Source organism: Schistocerca americana, chromosome 2 (assembly GCF_021461395.2).
Source record: "Schistocerca americana isolate TAMUIC-IGC-003095 chromosome 2, iqSchAmer2.1, whole genome shotgun sequence".
In the NCBI taxonomy this organism is placed as follows: domain Eukaryota; kingdom Metazoa; phylum Arthropoda; class Insecta; order Orthoptera; family Acrididae; genus Schistocerca; species Schistocerca americana.
In genome coordinates, this window is record NC_060120.1 from 573,161,380 (window position 1) to 573,181,265 (window position 19,886).

The window sequence follows — 19,886 nt, forward strand, 5'->3', positions numbered from 1 at the left end:
CAGACCTGTATAGTTATGTAGCAGCCATGTGTCAGTGTTTGAGGATTTGGATTCTTATGGAAGTAATTAAGGTTCACATTCCCTCCATACCATATTTTTTTACATTCTATTGGTGGTTGAAGTGTTGTAAATGTAACATGAATATAACTGAGGTATGCCGAAAATGATAACACAGTGCGCCATATATGAGTATATGATAACAGTTGTTTATTGACACCATGTATCAGCATAGATAGGCCCTGAGAGATAGTGTCCTGACACTTGTCCTTTATGATGGTTTCAGTACAGTATTCCAATGAAGTGACTCAGCTCCAGTAACACTACTCACCAGCGAACATGAACTGAATCATTCAGTAAAGGTTGTTGCGATATGCTGACATTGACAAGATGAACTGGCCTGTTCAAGTGCCAGACTTGAATCCCTTCACACATTTGTGTGCCAAAATGAAGAATCATAAACTTAGACTGGGCCCAGTGTTGGATACATGGGAAAGTCACGCAGACGATGAGGCATATTACCAGAGGCTTACTGCCTCCATGTTTCATTGGATGAGGCAGGTAATCAATGCCAGTGGTGGGTGGACATCATACTAGTCTTATCCGTGATGTGAAACATTCCTCATCTCACTTTACTCCACTTTTTATTACAACATTCAATACAACTGTATGTTCATTAATTGGAAATCTTCGTGAAATCATTGTATGTAAGCTTTTATTTATTGAATTCATTCTACCTGATGCTTAATACATGTAAACAAGTCAGTTTAAATAGAGGTATAAATGGTGTCATAATATGAGACAGTCTGAGAAAATACTTAATATCGACCTGTATAAGAACAGGTAAATCCTAAATTAATAATGTTCTCTTCCTTACTGCCTCACCAACGTTTTTCGATTATACAAAATAAGTGCACTTATGGCACACAAAAGCTCTTTTTCGACATGGTTAACACTCTCCAGTAGCCCAATGATAGCATTCTGTGCATTGTGCCTATTTCTCTGTTAGTCTTCAGAGAAACGACCATTGCAGAATATGCATTCGGTCTCTTCTTCTTCTTCAGATTGCCCATCTGAAGCATTGTCTTCAATTACATTTGTATCAGCCTACGAATAACTGGAAGACTGTTTCCTGTGGCTTTCTTTTTCAAGAAAAAAAAGTTTCCCTTCTGTCTCGTTTGATTCCCCTATGGCTCTCATCTCTTGAAATTGTTTCAAACATTCCCTGTAATGAGCCTACGTTAGCTGCTTAACAAATTCAGAACATGTTGATTTTACTAGATCAGGTGGCTCTCAGTATGGTTTGGTGATTTTGGGAACTGGCCATATACCACTGGACTCATATTTACTCTCTTGTTTTCATCTTGTATGTCAGATTCCTGGCATACTGCAAAGTTGTTGTCCCTACGTAAGTGCATGTTACAGGAAGAGAGTCTCATTTTCCAGAGCCCATTTGTAGCATTTTCCATTGTTGCTACTCACAAGTATGCCACTCCAAATAAACACATAATCAAAAATGAAGGTGCTACTTTACCTGGGTTATTTGCCCACCAGGATTCAATTTGTTGGAGATAATGCGTTTTAAACTGTCCCATGAATTGCACACAAGAGCTTGTATTTTATGGATGGAGTGGGGGGATAAACAGATAATATGCATATAGATTTTTCTTGCCTCACACAAATCTGATATGATGGCCATCAATTATTAGCACAATAGGATTGTCATCAAGTGACATCAATAAATTCACAAAATTTTCAGACCAGTTTAGTAAAAATATGAGTCTGGATCCAGCTATTAGGGCAAAAAGGTGAAATTTCTGCAGTAAGAGATAGCATACCCTAATACGCAACATTGGTGTATTAGGGTACCCATGGTATCGTATGTTAGGAATAAGCCATCATGTAACACTAGAAACCTAGCCTCATACTAAAAATGTTTGGTTTGAAGGAGAATTCATTATAGCAAATGAAAGAGTACTTTGTAAAGAATGTAATCATATGAATATTGTAGCAACAACTAGTCAACTTCAGATATTAAAGCCATACAAACTCATACACTCAGAAAACTAGACACTTAATAGTCATCTTTCCTCTATATTCAGAATCATTTTCGGTGATGGCAGTATGATTTAGGTAAACTAAAAACAATGTTAGATCAGGACAGAAATAGTTGTTTTCACAAATTACATTCTAATTGTGGTAAGGCAAAGAGTAGTGCATTCCATCATCTGGCCTCTGTAATTTTGTAGCTGCAGACCACTGACATTATCGTAGGGAACTCGAGAATTTTGTTTGTGACGTCAAAAACAGGAAAATTACCAATAACATTGGCCCACGTGGGGGCCAGCATGTAAAGTGACATCGATAATTAAACAAAATGAAGCATAAAAGGTTATGAGATTATGGGGTTTATGTACGAATGGAACATATTGCTTAGACGATTAAAACATGAAAAAATGTAATACTATGTACACAAAACAAACCAAAATCACAAATCTCAGGGCTGATTTTACTGGATGTTGACACGACTCAGTTATTAATGGGGAAGGTGGGGGAATGAATCATCTTACCATTATTCGTGATTATTCGTCACATAGTGCTGTCAGTGGCAGGCACTGTGTTGGTGTGGCATGCCTCACCTTAGCTGTGCGGCACAAGCCATGTGCCCTTCCCGGTGCTCCATGCCATGCAGTCAGGACCTGGGGCGATCTCCACGTTGACAGGTTGGTGTGTGTTGCCATAGCTGAAGCAGCATTTTTGCAGTGTTGATGATAGATGGAAGAGCCCCCATGTCCTCTTGCTTCCATGCTGTCTCACTGGCTGCTGTCTTCACTCATCCATTTCTCAGGTCAGTGGTTCCTCAAAATTCGCTCTTCTCGTGGCATTGTCATTGACAAACTCAATTTGCAAAGCCACCCAATGACTGAGCACCATTTCATGACCACACCTCTCTGTGCAGGGTGGAAATTTCCCATCTTGCATGGGCTGGTGTCTGACTCAGGAATTGGCGTCTTTCTCATGATCTCACCAGTGCCAGTGGCGCATTCTTCCAATGTTTTTTTCCTTTCTGAATTTGTTATGAAAGCAGCCACACAACACTCTTTCATAACCACTATCTCTGTGTGAGACCAGTACAAAGTCCGGCTTCTTCTCATAGTCTCCTGGCATCCGTGATTTATAAGGAACGCACTTACTGTGCAGTAAACATCTTTTTAAGATGGCTTACTTCTTTCACACGCCTCACTGTGTGAATTCTTTGTGCTTTTTGTATGCTCTTCCCAGTTCTTGTGAGTGCTGGAGTTGTTGACAGGTTATTGCTTTCTAAGGTAGGTAAGATGACTGTTGCCAGCCCAGAAGAATTCGCATGCTTTCGTGCATGCATTCTTGATATTCCATCTTAATGGCTGCCGGGGTCCTTCAGTTTTCAGCAAACTTCTCATTGTTCTCCAAGCTCTTCGCAACATGTCCATTCTTAAGTGAGATATGGATGACCGCTCAGCTATCCCCTGTGTCATTGCAGGATGGCTCCAGTGTTCGCTTTTCGGGCACTCACCACATTCTGTCCAGCAGGCTTTCTCCTGGGCCACTGGCAGTGTGAGTCGGCAATGGTGGGCCCCGGTGGAGGTATCACAAAGCTCCTTGTCATGACTACTAAGCTTTTGAGATGTAAGTTTGAGAGTTGTGGCAGAGTGGCCCATCTATGTTTACTTGGCTCATCGCACACAAGCTTCAAAACTAAAACAAAAATCTTCATTCCTGAATAGTAACACTAACATTTTACTCAATAATAAGAGGTTTTTAAGGGAAATTACATTTTCATTTATGCCCTAGCATGTAAGCCCAGTCATCTGTTTACATATATGGTTGCCCTTAGTAAATAGATACAAGACATGCACAAACAAATAAAGATCAAAATAAGTAAACAATACATGAAGAATACAAGTCACTTGATGATAATGTGACAGATATACATAAGACATATGCAAAATAAACATGTAATCAAGACATGTGAAAATTAAAAATAAACCACTCACAATAACACTATTCATCACACTGGAGATGAGAATACTATATATCTAGACATCATATAGAGTTAACACATGTGAAACAAAAATGAACTATACACTACAATAATGTTTATCACAAAGTAACACGTCACAAATGCCAGCAAGGGATACACACAAGACACGTAGAATTAAAAAATATGACACAAAAGTTAACTTTGCACTACAATACTGTTTATGCATGAGTTATATGTCAGAAATGCCAATATGAAAAACACTCAATACACTTAGAATTGAGGCATGTGTCACAAAATTCAACTTTACACCACATTAATGTTTATGGAAGATTTCTGTAAAATGGATACAAAATGTGTGTCAGTTCAAACATTTGGTACACAAAACAAACTTTTTCTACATTTACATCTACATGATTACTCTGCAATTCACATTTAAGTGCTTGGCAGAGGGTTCATTGAACCACAATCATACTATCTCTCTACCATTCCACTCCCGAACAGCGCGCGGGAAAAACGAACACCTAAACCTTTCTGTTCGAGCTCTGATTTCTCTTGTTGTACAGGGTGATTCAAAAAGAATACCACAACTTTAGGAATTTAAAACTCTGCAACGACAAAAGGCAGAGCTAAGCACTATCTGTCAGCAAATTAAGGGAGCTATAAAGTTTCATTTAGTTGTACATTTGTTCGCTTGAGGCGCTGTTGACTAGGCGTCAGCGTCAGTTGATGCAAAGATGGCGACCGCTCAACAGAAAGCTTTTTGTGTTATTGAGTGAATCGATGACAGTTGTTCAGCGTGCATTTCGAACGAAGTATGGTGTTAAATCTCCTGATAGGTGGTGTATTAAACGTTGGTATAAACAGTTTACAGAGAATGAGTGTTTGTGCAGCCCGTGACAGAGCACTTCATCACTGGCCTCCAAGAAGCCCTGATCTTAGCCCCTGCGATTTTTTCTTATGGGGGTATGTTAAGGATATGGTGTTTTGGCCACCTCTCCCAGCCACTATTGATGATTTGAAACGAGAAATAACAGCAGCTATCCAAACTGTTACGCCTGATATGCTACAGAGAGTGTGGAACGAGTTGGAGTATCAGGTTGATATTGCTCGAGTGTCTGGAGGGGGCCATATTGAACATCTCTGAACTTGTTTTTGAGTGAAAAAAAACCTTTTTAAATACTCTTTGTAATGATGTATAACAGAAGGTTATATTATGTTTCTTTCATTAAATACACATTTTTAAAGTTGTGGTATTCTTTTTGAATCACCCTGTATTTTGATGATCATTCCTACCTATGTAGGTTGGGCTCAACAAAATATTTTCGCATTCAGAAGAGAAAGTTGGTGACTGAAATTTCGTAAATAGATCTCACCGTGACGAAAAACTTCTTTGCTTTAATGACTTCCATCCCAACTCGCGTATCATATCTGCCACACTCTCTCCCCTATTACGTGATAATACAAAACGAGCTGCCCTTTTTTGCACCCTTTCAATGTCCTCCGTCAATCCCACCTGGTAAGGATCCCACACCGCGCAGCAGTATTCTGACAGAGGACGAGTGAGTGTTGTGTAAGCTGTCTCTTTAGTGGACTTGTTGCATCTTCTAAGTGTCCTGCCAATAAACGCAACCTTTGGCTCACCTTCCCCACAATATTTTCTATGTGGTCTTTCCAACTGAAGTTGTTCGTAACTTTAACACCCAAGTACTTAGTTGAATTGACAGCCTTGAGAATTGTACTATTTATCGAGTAATCGAATTCCAGCGGATTTCTTTTGGAACTCATGTGGATCACCTCACACTTTTCGTTATTTAGCATCAACTGCCACCTGCCACACCATACAGCAATTTTTTCTAAATCGCTTTGCAACTGATACTGGTCTTCGGATGACCTTACTAGACAGTAAATTACAGCATCATCTGTGAACAACCTAAGAGAACTGCTCAGATTGTCACCCAGGTCATTTATATAGATCAGGAACAGCAGAGGTCCCAGGACGTTTCCCTGGGGACACACCTGATATCACTTCAGTTTTACTCGATGATTTGCCGTCTATTACTGCAAACTGCAACCTTCCTGACAGGAAATCACGAATCCAATCGCACAACTGAGACAATACCCCATAGGCCCGCAGCTTGATTAGAAGTCGCTTGTGAGGAACGGTGTCAAAAGCTTTCCGGAAATTTAGAAATACGGAATCAACTTGAGATCCCCTGTCGGTAGCGGCCATTACTTCATGCAAATAAAGAGCTAGCTGCGTTGCACAAGAACGATGTTTTCTGAAACCATCCTGATTACGTATCACTAGATCGTTCCCTTCGAGGTGATTCATAATGTTTGAATACAGTATATGCTCCAAAACCCTACTGCAAACCGACATCAATGCAAACCGACGTCAATGATATAGGTCTGTAGTTCGATGGATTACTCCTACTACCCTTCTTAAACACTGGTGTGACCTGCACAATTTTCCACAGCGTAATCTGAAAGGAACCTAATCGGTATACAATCTGGACCTAGAGACTTGCCCGTATCAAGCGATTTGAGTTGCTTCACAACCCCTAAGGTATCTACTTCTAAGAAACTCATGCTAGCAGCTGTTCGTGTTTCCAATTCTGGAATATTCCATTTGTCTTCCCTGGTGAAGGAATTTCGGAAAACTGCGTTCAATAACTCCGCTTTAGTGGCACAGTCGTCGGTAACAGTACCATCGGCACTGCGCAGCGAAGGTATTGACTGCGTCTTGCCGCTTGTGTACTTTACATACGAACAGAATTTCTTCGGATTTTCTACCAAATTTCGAGACAATGTTTCATTGTGGAACCTATTAAAGGCATCTTGCATTGAAGTCCGTGCCAAATTTCGCGCGTCTGTAAATTTTAGCCAATCTTCGGAATTTCGCGTTCTTCTGAACTTTGCATGCTTTTTCTGTTGCCTCTGCAACAGTGTTCGGACCTGTTTTGTGTACCATGGGGGATCAGTTCCATCTCTTACCAGTTTATGAGGTATGAATCTCTCAATTGCTGTTGCTACTATATCTTTGAATTTGAGCCACATCTCGTCTACATTTGCATAGTCAGTTCGGAAGGAATGGAGATTGTCTCTTAGGAAGGCTTCTAGTGACACTTTATCCGCTTTTTTAAATAAAGTTATTTTGCATTTGTTTCTGGTGGATTTGGAAGAAATGGTATTGAGCCTAGCTACAACGACCTTGTGATCACTAATCCCTGTATCAGTCATGATGCTCTCTATTAGCTCTGGATTGTTTGTGGCAAAGAGGTCAAGTATATTATTTTACTGCCATGGGCAAAGCTGGATAGGACTGGATGGGTAATGCCTTAATGTTTTTATCAGCAGTGCATGTTTTCTTACCTTATAACACATGCAAAAATAAGATTGGTACCTTCTGTTCTGCCACAGAACCTACAGTCATTATGTATAATGTATGCATCACCGATCATTGAGAGGCCCCCTCCTTATTTACTGGGTTGCCTGGTGTCAGCAGTGCAAGGCTCATGAACAGACTCAAATGTCAACAAAAAAAAATTAGGTGGAAAAACTCGCAATCTTTTTCTTTTTGGCATCTGATGGTGTATGCATTCCCGCACGGATTCAGTCTCAGATCTTGTAAGTCTTCGTCCTTTTTTCCTGCTCCCTTTATATCACCTTCTCCATCATGAATTCTCGGGCCCAATTTATGCGCTGACGTTGCTGGTGTGCCTCTGCATCTCCTCCTGTTGGAGGTTTGACAGTCCTGTCTGCCACGGATTTCTCTGATTTCTGGAACTTTAGTCTGTAGGTCTGTTGGTCGGTATCTCGTATTTCAATGCATGGCTTCATTGAAGTACCACTCTATCTTTGGTAGGTACTGGACCCATTGGTGCATGTATTGTTCTGTGGGATTGGACTGAGGGTTTTTAATTGAGAAGAATGTCACTTCACCTTTAATATTTTTCATTTTATTACCACTTTCTACATGTTTTTTGTAAAAGGACGTCAAAAATGCTGTCAGTTATGACCCAGAAACCAGACATACTCTCATCTTCATTCCTTCTAGTCTGTGTCAATGAGAGGACACCGAGTGCCTGCTTTTTCCAGCAACTCTGGGTCATCACAGTATTGGTCAGTGCCATTGTGTGCTTGTGCTTTCCAGTACCACATGTTGCATATGTGATGTCCCTTCTCTATTGTGGCGTGCCCTGGAATACCTCATTATCTTTGGTCATTCACTAGTGTGATGTCATGCACTGGGAAGAGAGGGGGGGGGGGCTGTGGTGGTGAATCTCCTTACTCCCTCAGTCGCTCTCATTGTGCGATGCTCTTGCACGCAATTCACGTGGGATTTGTGGTCTGGCACTTTGTTGCTGCCCTCCTCTCGTCTGGTGTGGACCATAGCATCTACCTAATTGTCACCTATTCCCTTCTTCTCTCCTTCATCTGTTATGTGCCAATTTTGTCTGTCATAGTGCCAAAACAAACCTTGTGGTGCCCTTTTTTCTGTCCTCTTTGCATTAGCATGTGGTGTCCTTTGTTTTTCCTGCTCTTCAATGTTGTCCAGAGACCTTAAAATATCAAGGAACTATTGTCTCAACAGTGCCCAGAAGGGGGTACATGTTCTACATGAGCAGGAAAATTTGATTGTATCGTGCTACACAATTCCTCATCTGTCATCTTCTTGTACCAATATCCCACCAGAACGGCAAAGTGAGCAGCGTATGTTGTCATGGATTGGCGTAACTGTGGTGCACACTGTCCCCAATATATGCTCATCTTTGCATTTGCCTGTGCGGCCATGTTCCAGTACTTAGTGGGGAAATTCTTTTAACTGCTTTTCTCATATATTTTTATGTCAAACCAGGCAGCCTTCTCCCGGTTGAACATATGACATGCTACGAGTAAAAGCATTATGTTCCGCCACTCCTTTCGCAAGAGATCAATCATCTAAATTCTTTAGATATGCCTTTGGTTGGGTACTGTGCATTCAGTTGAACTTGAGCAATGGGATGTACATCCCATGCATTGGGAATGTGACTTGCAAATTTGTTGGCATGACCTACATTACATGGACATTTCCTTGTAACATTGCAGACACTTCTTATTGATACTCTTTTGTTTTTGTCTCCTTGGACGATCTCCTTTCCTCATCTCTGCACACAGAGATGTTAGTCATCTTCATGTTTACCTGCATTTCTAAGTTGTCAACCCTCGTTTAAGACTCTTTTTCTCACCTCTTTCAGGCTATCGGTGACCTCCATCTGTTTGCTTTTGGTTTCAGTCTCCAATTTGTGCAACATCAGTGATTTGCCCATCAAGCTTTTGATTGCAAAGTTTTATCTCAGTGTCCAGTCTTTCAAATCATATTTTATTGACCTCCCTCCTGGTGGCTAACTGCGATGTGTGGTTTTTTAAAATCACACGAATTTGCTCCAGTGGACTATGACTTTGCGTGTCCCCCACAGAAATGCATTGCGTTTCCTTGCTCACCCTCGTTCTTTCCTCTGTTGGCCTGCCTGTTTCTAATGTGCTCTGGTTTTGCATACTTTGTACAGACGTGTCTGTCATTTCCTCAGTCACACATGAAATTGCCTCTTTTGGCCTAATGGTTTCCATGTTTATCAGTCTCCCTGACCTCAGTTGCGTAGAGAAATGGAACCACAAACTAAAATCCCTCTACAGAATGAACAGAGACAATACAACACTTTTGGCAACACTGGTAACAGCAAACAGAACAATAGAAATGTGGAATAGAATAATCACAACAACAGACTACATGTTTTAAAATTACTGCACAAAATACAGTGAAGATTGCATGAACAGAAACTTAACACACTAGATGCCACTATTCTTACTTCATATAGCACATTTGCAGTGCATTCAGCACACACAAACACACTGTCTGTGTGCCTGACAGGTTGACATATGCTAATAAAGGAATGGGAAATTGATTCTTCTTGATTCGGATATGAAAATTTTTAATTTCTCATGTTAGTAAAATTGTTACAGTGAAATCAAACTGAAGACCCGCGCTGGGTGCCAAAATGTAGCAAACTTGAAAATTTTGTTTGTGACCTCACACGACAGGAAAATTACCAATGAGATCACCCCACGTTGAGAGCCAACAGCTAAGTGACATCAATAATTAAACAAAATCAGATGCAAGAGATTATGAGATTAAGAGGTTGATGTGTGAAAGGAACAGATTATTTAGCTGGTTAAAACATGAAGGAACTGTATTCATTTCAGTACCATGTACACAAGACAAAACAAAGTCACAAATCTCAGGGCTGATTTGACTGGATGTGGACTTGGCTCAGGTACTGAGGGGGATGAATCATCATACCATTGTTCATGATCATTTGTTGCATAGTGATGTCAGCGGCAGGCACTGCGTTGTATGCTGCATCCCTTTGCAGTTGTGTGGCACAGTTCGGCTGCTTTTCCTGGTGTATCCTGTGGTGGTCTCCACATTGACAAGTCACCGTGTGTTGTCATACCCGAAGCAGTGTTATCATGGTGTCGGAAGATGGATGTTGGCGATGGGATGGAAGAGCCCCCATGACCTGTTGCTTCCGTGTTCTCTCGCTGGCTGACCTCTTCGCTCCTCATTCATTTCTCAGGTCAAAAGTTCCTTGAAATTATCTCCTCTCCTGGCATTCTCATCGATGGACTCAATCTGCAATGCCGCCAAATGATTAATGCCATTTCATGATGATGCCTCTTTGTGTGGGTAGAAATTTCCTAGCTGCATGGGCTGGTGTGTGATTTAGAAAATGACATTTTTCTCACGATTTCACCAGTGCTAGAGGCACATTCTTCCAATGTTTTTCTGCTTTCTGAAGTTGTTGTGAAAGCAGCCACACAATGCTTCTTTGTAATTGCTATTTCTGCATGGGGCCAGGACAGTGTCATGTTTGGGCTTCATCTCAGAGCCTGCTGGCATCTGTGATGTATAAGGAACATCCTTACTCTCCAGAAAATATATTTTTAAAAATGGTTATTTCTTCCACATGCCTCCTTGTGCAAATTCGTCATGCTTTGTGTATGCTCCTCCAAGTGCCTGTTGGTGCTGGAATTGTTGATAGGTTCTTGCTTCCTAAGACGGGTAAAATGACTTTTGCCAGTCCAGAAGAATTCAATTGCTTTTGTGCATGCATTCTTCACGTTTCATCTTAATGGCTGCAGGAATCTATCAGTTTTCGGCACTCTTCTCATCGTCCTCCAAGCTCTTCACAACATGTTGATTCTTAAACAAGGTGAGGGCATCCTCCCAGCTACCCTCTGTATGGCTGCAGAAAGGGTTTAGTGTATGCTTTATGGTCGCTCACCACATGGAGTCCAAAGGGCTTTCTCCTGAGCCATTGGGGGTGTGAGTCGGCAAAGTTGGCACCTGGTGGAGGTATCACATTATTTAGTTCTATTTTCCCTGCAAATAACGGAGAAACAAACCACACTTTATGTTGGAAAACCATATTTTTCTCTTATCTTGTCAATTGGAAAGTCATGCAATTTCATACCTGTGTGTCTTCAGATCATTATACACATCCAACTGGATTTTGATGAATATTGTATGACAGAATTTAAACTTCGTGTTCAGAACCATTAGGTTAAATAGTTGAACTTATTTTTCCCAGCATATTTATAAATTTACTTTGAGACAAAAAATTATAAGCTCATTGTTAAACACTTATTCTCACTTAGTGAATCTCATTTTAATGATTTTTTTTTCTGCGGCATCTGTTTTCACATTCTCTCTGCTATGTCTGTGAATAGTTTCATGCAGACAAAACTTTCTGTTTGGTAGCTGAATTTGGACCAAACTATTTTTAAACTTGAGAGAGATAGTTAATTCTATCGTTCCTGAATAAAATGACAAATGTATTACTGTTGAGCTTGGTGCTTACATTTGAGTATGTAATTTGTTAAAAATTATATCATTACCAGTTTCATTCATGCCAAAGAACTGAGTAATTATCAATCAGTTCCTCTTTCTTCCATTTGAAATATGAGCTTTGTAAAAGATAAAATTTTGTTAGAAGTCGGGTTGATCTAAAATCACCTACTCCTCAACATAATAATATTCTCTCATTCCTATAAAATGAATGCCCATTAAATAACTCAGATGATTTTTTTTTTAATTTTGTGAGTTTTTTCATATAATTTTTTAGGTCATATTGTGATAGTTCTGTTAAATACTACAAATAATATGCATCAGTGCTGTACTCATCAAGATAAGAGAAGTTACTACAGAAAGGCTGCTGGCACTAACCACATAAAAAATATTGGCCAGATGTTGGGACTGAGCTATGGGTAAATGAGTGATGATGAAGTGCTTTCACCTTGAGCTACTAGCACAACAACACTAAAACCTTCTTTGGACTGCATCTAGCACTACCGGTCAAATCACTGCATATTTTGCGATCACTATTGATATCCTATACTTCTGTGTATATTTTTTAGTTTGTATTAATTTCCAATGTTGTGTATAGTACATCTCACTGGCATAATAATATGTTGCTGCTCTAATGAATCATGGTCATTAGCAGGGTGGAAGTGTGGCCACAGATTGTGACATGGTGTACATGTTACAAATGCCCAATGTGGGTCTTGGCCATTTCCCATGCTAACATTTTTGTTTTGTCAACTTTACAAGCATAGAAGTGGTGCAAAACTGTAAAGCCAATCGCCAGTCCAGGTGACAATAGTGGGGATCCACTTTTGAATTAGCTTGTGTGCTGAACAAGAAGTACAAGAGCCAGAGAGAGATGCCCTGAGCCATCCACTCAATATGAGGAATAAAAGATAGGAGAGACAGAGGCAGATGACATAGATCCATCTGAGCTGAAGTACAAGAGAGTGACCAGACTGGGCTGTGCACTCCAAAGAGCAACCAGCAACCACCATGTGACTCGCTTATGATGTGTCATATTAGCAACCTACAGGTGCTTGTGCTTAGTTTTGTCAGAAAAAGGAAACCACAGTGTTTGCTGACATAGTTCTGCCAGGCACATAGGCTCTGAGGAAACTCATGCTGGACACTTAGTTGAAAACCATATGAATAAAAATTCAGAATAAAGTTTTGAACTGAAACCAGAAAATATCCCAAGACTAATTAATTAATTCGTCGCAAAATAGATCATATGCTGTGCTTTTATTTTCCCCACCATGTGCAACAATAAACAAATTCCTGGGTGAACTCTCTCTAGAGCAAGCAACATGAAGTTGCTCATGTGAGTAAAATGGTGGTTATTTGTGCGTGTAACCACCCATGCACAGCCACTCCTAGCAGTGCAACGGATACCCTAGTACCACACGATTTTATTATTATTATTATTATTATTATTATTATTATTATTATTATTATTATTTTAGATTAGAAGGTGTTCTGTCTACATCTACATCTATACTCTGCAAACTACTGTTAAGTATATGGCAGAGGGTACTTCCCATTGTATCACATATTCAGGTTTCTTCTGATTCCATTTGTGCTTATTGTGAATTGTGGTTTATAGAGTGTTGGAAGAATGATTGCTTAAATGCTATGTGTGTGCTGTAATTAGTCTAATCTTGTCTTCGTGATATTTATGGGAGTTATATATTGAGGATCGAAGTGTATTGCTAGATTCCCAAGCTTAGTTGAAATTTCCCAAAGCATTCTAGAGTTATATTTACATGTCATCCTTTGCTCCTTCATACCAGCCCCATTCCGCATGTCTATGAGTGCTGGGGATGTTCTACTCCCACAGAACTTTATTTCTCAGATAGAAAATCAAATGTAATCAAAATTTAGCTGAGTTATGCATACAAGTCTCCACCTTCCCAGACCCATCCCTGCAAATAGCTGTGCTAGGGGTATCTTACACCCCAGTATTTTTCCCCGAATAGCAAGCCATATTTGAATTCAGTTTAGTTAAAATTTCTTTACATGTTCCAAAGTTATGCTTACATTCCACCCACTTGCATCCTGTATCTCCGTTCCCATCCACCGAATACCTAAAAGTGTCCTAGTTCCACAGTATTTTATTCCGAATAGTAACCTGTATGTGTAAGAAATTTGATTGAAATTGTTCTAAGTATTCCAGAGTTATACTTTACGTATTATCTCTTTTCACTGCATCTCCAGCACTAGGAGGCTAAATGTCATTTAAGTCATCACCAATCAGCATAACAACCCTGAAAACTACAGATTTGACCCTAATATAGTTCATTTTTGATTATTTGTACATCATCTCCCTTTACATCACCTGCCGTCCCATAGGATACTACATCTGTCTTAAGCCGTCAGCACACGGACCGTGCTGTGGAACGTTAACATTGAGTGTGCCAAGTTCAATGTGCTGCTGAATGCTCAGGAACAGTGCGACTTGTGCATATGGTATGTGGGCCCCAACATGGTATACACGATCGCAGCGCACTCCAGCGGCAGTTGAGGGGTGTTTCTAGTTCGTAAATCACACTGTTTACTCAACGTTTACCCACGTTAGCTCTATTAAAATGCACATTTCCTCCATTGTCCATGAAAAGGAAAGTACCATGTCCAATCAATAAGGACACAGGCTTATAAAAGTTCCATTAGAAACAGTGCGGTACAAATTTGGAATACTTCACATAAGATAAACATTATTTCATCATTGTCACATTTTAGTAAAACCCCAAGGTCAGTCTTACTTGATCACTGTTCCTACCCAGTAGCAGAATCTTTGCAACATGTGAATTATGAAGCATAAAAGAAACAGGAGCAAAATATTTTTATACAAGTACCGCAAGCCGTCCTGTAGGTTAAGTGAATCGAACAAAGTCACCCCTCAAAAAAAGGTCAACTTATATTTACATAACATCAAATATTACAGCATATAATTATATTAAACTTATAATAAAGTGTTAGAACCTAATAAAAATGCAAATGTTGGGAAAAAAAATTTGTAAGTGTTAAGACACGAACCATTGCTCCAATAAAAACTCATTGCTGCACAAAGACGCTACTCATTACACTAAACCAACAACACGCTCCATATACTTAATCACTTTATGTTACCCCTTGCTAAAAACGTTAATCATAGATAATTATGTTACTAATTGCAATTTAATTATAACAAATTGTACCAAGAACAATGCATTTTGGGTGGACCTTCAGTGTGTCACTGCCTTCAACTAGCCTACTCTCATAATACACAAGTTACAATAATTCTTTTGCTACGAATATGATGTTTCTCATTATTTTATTGGAACGAATCACACAACTGACAACAGTTTTTCCAGTGATTCTCAATTTGCTGGTGCTCAGAAATGACATATATACATATAGGCTTGAAAGGAATGCCAATATGGCACCTCACAACTCCGTACTGAAGGGACACGTCGTACGTGTGACATAGATGGCACTGTGACATCTCATTGGTCAACGCTCAGACACACGCTCAGATTATCTGACATGCCAGATATTGCTCTGCACATTCGGAAAGACTCCCGAATGTGCTATTCCACACTATGACATCAGAAACTCGGCACACTCAATGCTCAACGTTCGGATGCACGGTCCGTGTGCCAACGGCTTTACCTTATCAGTACTTTTTTACATTTAGTAAGACATTTGTATATCCATTGGTTGAAGTTGCTTCAAACGTATATGTACACATCCATTTTCATATTTATTTTAACATATAATTTCTTTTGTTTAAATAGTATGCTGGATTCCTTGCCATTACAAGATGGCGAGGATGTGACTGAGTCTGCATTCAACATCCTGGATGATTTATGGAAGCTTGATGACTACCAGTATCCCCAAACAAGAATGGAGCACCTATTTTGTGTCACAGGTGATTGACAAAATTTTTTGCACATATTCAAGTCCTTTATATTTATGCATGTTAAAGAAAAAAGAAAGTTACTTTTTTTATAGAAAACTGTAATGTTTCCTGAGGCACAATGTAAGGAAAAATATAAATTTTACATTTGGGAAAATTTTTCTAGATTTGTAAATGAAAATGATTACAGTATTTTGGTAACTGAAGGGTTACTAGTTGTAGAAACCTCAACAAGTGAGATAATATTTATCAAATAAATATAACACATTGAATAATTTAATGTATAAATATGAGCAGGGTTTTGCTAGAGTACAAGAAAGACATTAAGGATGATCCCAAAAACTGGAGATCAGTTTCATTGATATCAAGTTTTCAAATCCTAGAAATGCTTGTGTATAAATGATTATTTGTTTACAATTTATCTCACCCCATAGTAGAAGAACTGAATCCTCAAATAGCACATGAAAGAGGATGAAAATTTTGCTAGCTTTTGGAATAACCCTTTAACGACCTAGAGTACATATGCACACTGTCGGATCGGATGATGATGATGTTTGGTTTGTAGGGTGGTCAACTGCACGGTCATCAGTGCCTGTACGAAGTCCCAATTTTTACACAGTCCATGTTCTTTTCACAATCCAATCTAGCTACACTCACAAATGATGATGATGATGATGATGATGAAATGATGAGGACAACACAAACACTCAGTCCCCGGGGAAAGAAAATCCCCAACCCAGCTGGGAATCAAACCTGGGGCCCCGTGATCTAGAGGTAGCAACACTAGCCCCTAGAACACGAGCTGTGGACCTGTCAGATCGGGTGTGTAGAGGGAGAAAGAGGTGGGAATTGAGAGGAGGGGTAGAGGTTCAGTAGCTGTTGGCTTGGAGGAAGAAAGCAAGTCTGTGGGATAGAAATGTGGGATGCAGAGGCAGCAGGTGCATGGGATACGAATGCGACACACGGGCAGTGGAGCTGGTGAGTTCATGCGGCACACGATGATGATGATGATGTGGAGAGGTGCCAAGACAGAGGAAGGGGAGACTGTTGAGTGGAGGGTGTGAATGCAGTGGGTTAGTTGAGACTGAGGCCAGAAGTGTTACAGCAGTAAAGGATGTGTTGCAAGGATAGCCTCCATCTGCTTAGTTCAGAAAAGCTGGTGCCGGAAAAGAAAGTTCAGATGACACAGGTTGTGAAGCAGCCATTCAACTTTAACATGTACTCAGAAATGTGTTCCAGTGCTGAGTGGTCGGTAGGTTACAGTTTGGTAGTGGTCATTCATTCTGTTGGATGGCTGGGTGGTGGTCATGACCACATAAAATGCTGTGCAGAATTTGCAGTAGAGCTAGTATATGGCATGGCTGCCATCGTGGGTGGCTCTGCCTTTGATGAGATAGGATAAGCCTGTGAAAGGGCTAAAGTAGGCTGTGTTGGATGTGTGAATTGGGCAGGTCTTACACCTGGGTCTTCCAGGGGGGTATGACCGCAGTGGCAAGGGATTGGGTGTTTGAGTGGCATAGGGATGGATCAGGACCTTGTGTAGGTTGAGAGGGCAGTGGAATAACACTTTATGAGGGGTGGGAAGGACCATGGGTGGAATGTCCCTCATTTTTGGGCATGATGGTAGATAATCAAAGTCCTGGCAAAGGACATGGTTCAGTTGATGTACTCTGGGTGATAATGGGTGATTTGAAGGTTACTCCTTTGCAGTTGATTCAGGCGGATGAAGGATGAGTTAGGGGTGTGTGAAAATATGCCACAGGAAATCTGTCGGTTGACTGGATTTTTTTATTTTTTTATTTATCTATTTATTTATTTTTGGTGGTGGTGGTGGGGGGGGGGGGGAGGGGGGGGGGGGCAGTAGTGCTTGTCTGTGAAGGTCTTCATCAGACCTTCGGCATAATGAGCAAGGGAATTCTCATTACCACAGATATGCCCTCCATTGACGGACAGGATGAATGGGAGTGTTTTTTGGTGTGGAAGGAGTGGTAGCCGTCAAAAAGTGGGCAGTGTTGGTGGTTGGAGGGCTAGATGTGGACAGAAGTATGGATGAAGCCTTCAGAGAGTTTGGGATCAACATCCAGGAAGGTGGCATCATAGGCCGACGAGGGCCAGGTGAAGTGGATGGGAGAGAAAGTGTTGAAGTTATGGAGGAATTAGGATGTAGTGTCTTGGCCATGGATCCAGTCCATGAAGATATAATCCTAGATCCTCTCCCCTGATTCCATCTCCCTCCTGTTATTAGGTTTTATTGTGAATAATGAGCTGAAATGGAAACTGCACATTAATACTGTCTGTAAGAAACTCTATTATGTAATATTCATAGTGAACCAGCTACTGCTATAAGCAAACAAACAGCATCTATGCCCAGAGTACCAAGGACTCTTTCAACCATACCTGTAGTATTTTTCAGTGTTAAAGAGTGCATATTAAATTTGAATATAATGTTCTTTGTAATCAAAGCTGTTAGAGAGTCTAATCAAAATGGTTTCTCCTTAGGAAATAGCTGATACTGAAAGTTTTCTGTTTTTGACAGTTCCTGTATTACACACAATAAATCTACAGGATCAAATGCAGTTCAACTCTATGTTTTCAGTTTCTTTTGGAAACATGCATTTTATTTGTACTTTATGCTTATTAAGAGAACATTTTTAGAACGTTTTGTTCCAAATTGAAGCATACCATTTGCACTTTTGTAAAGATTGTGGAGCCTTTGTGAAATCTACACTAGTACTATTTGATGTCATTGTGGATGTCCTAGTTTTCTTCGACTTATTGAATTTAATATTTTCCTCTTCTAATTTTTTACTGATCAATCTGTTAGAGTATCTTTTTTGTGTTGCATAAATAATATTCATACTGAATGATTTGTTTCTTTATGTCATAGTATGGAAATCTTAGCAGGGTTGTTGAATTCTGTCTGTAGTTAAATTATTCAAGAATTTGATACTGAGACCGAAGTTAGCTCTCTTTGTGGAGAATTTTTTTTGTACTGAAGTGTAAATTCATTAAGAAAGCCATTGTGTTTCCATAAATATTGCCATAAAATATTATCTCAAAAAAATTTTTTTTGTAGAAGAAAAATACTGAGGTAAAGGTAAGTCTCCAGACATTCAAAAGGCAGAAAAAAGTAATTTCTACCTATGCCATAACTCTATATTCCTTAAATGTGGCTTATGAATTACAGATTGAGAAGTGTAATGATATGCAAAATGTGATTGTTTTGTTATTGATGAAGATGTGTTGCAAAGAGAATACAGTATAAAAGGGAATAGTGTATTTGTTCATTTTAGGGCTAAATTGTGTTCACTGGTTAGTGTTATTAAGAAAAAATAATGTATGGTTACAGTGAATATAATTCATGATGAACTGGAAAATTTGAATAAAACAATTAAATAGTGATATGTGACTAAATTTGTCTTCACTACAGGACAGAATGCTTGCATTTCAGGTAACTGCCTCATCCATTTTATTCAGAAAAAACTCAGAGAAACTGACTTGTGGAAAGAACCATTTATATCGGTTGAGGAACTTGTGAATACAGTGAGTTCTTTTGCAAGTATTTTCAACTGTAATAAATTAATCTAACATTTACCATTGCAATATTTTCTTCACTTCATGCGAATTATTGTGAAATAAAACAAAATCATATCTAAGTAAGATGTGTTAGATTGTTTTTCATTTGTCTTATTAGTTATTAATTTGTTTAATAAGTTAGTTGCTTGTTTCATTTATCATAATTGTGATATCACGGTATGCAATGGAATGAGTCAGTCAATTGTAAGACACTTTCTCACTTGATCAAATGAACAACTGCTTCATTTCATGCTACGATCCATGCTGTGTCTTCTTTGAACCTGTCTGAAAATGTTCAATTGCTTGGCAACTCTTTAGACATTGAATTCAGTAAAATGAAGTTGAATTGTTCATGCAAAGAGCCAGAAGCATCATAAATTCATTTATTGAACCACAGATGAATTTGTGTGAGATTTCTACACCATTTATTGATCCATGACAGACTGAACAAAATTTCAGCATATCTTGGCCTGAATTAACGCATCATAAGA

At 39.5% G+C, this 19,886-nt stretch overlaps 1 protein-coding gene across 1 annotated transcript in view; it reads left to right on the forward strand.

Moving 5' to 3' along the window:
- Positions 1-19,886, forward strand: part of LOC124594191 (cytoplasmic dynein 2 heavy chain 1) — a 786,854-nt gene that overhangs the window by 47,226 nt on the left and 719,742 nt on the right. Inside the window, exons 4-5 of the mRNA XM_047132551.1 lie at positions 15,698-15,831; positions 19,271-19,362. Coding sequence (XP_046988507.1) covers positions 15,698-15,831; positions 19,271-19,362 — 226 coding nt within the window. The remainder of the gene's footprint in view (positions 1-15,697; positions 15,832-19,270; positions 19,363-19,886) is intronic.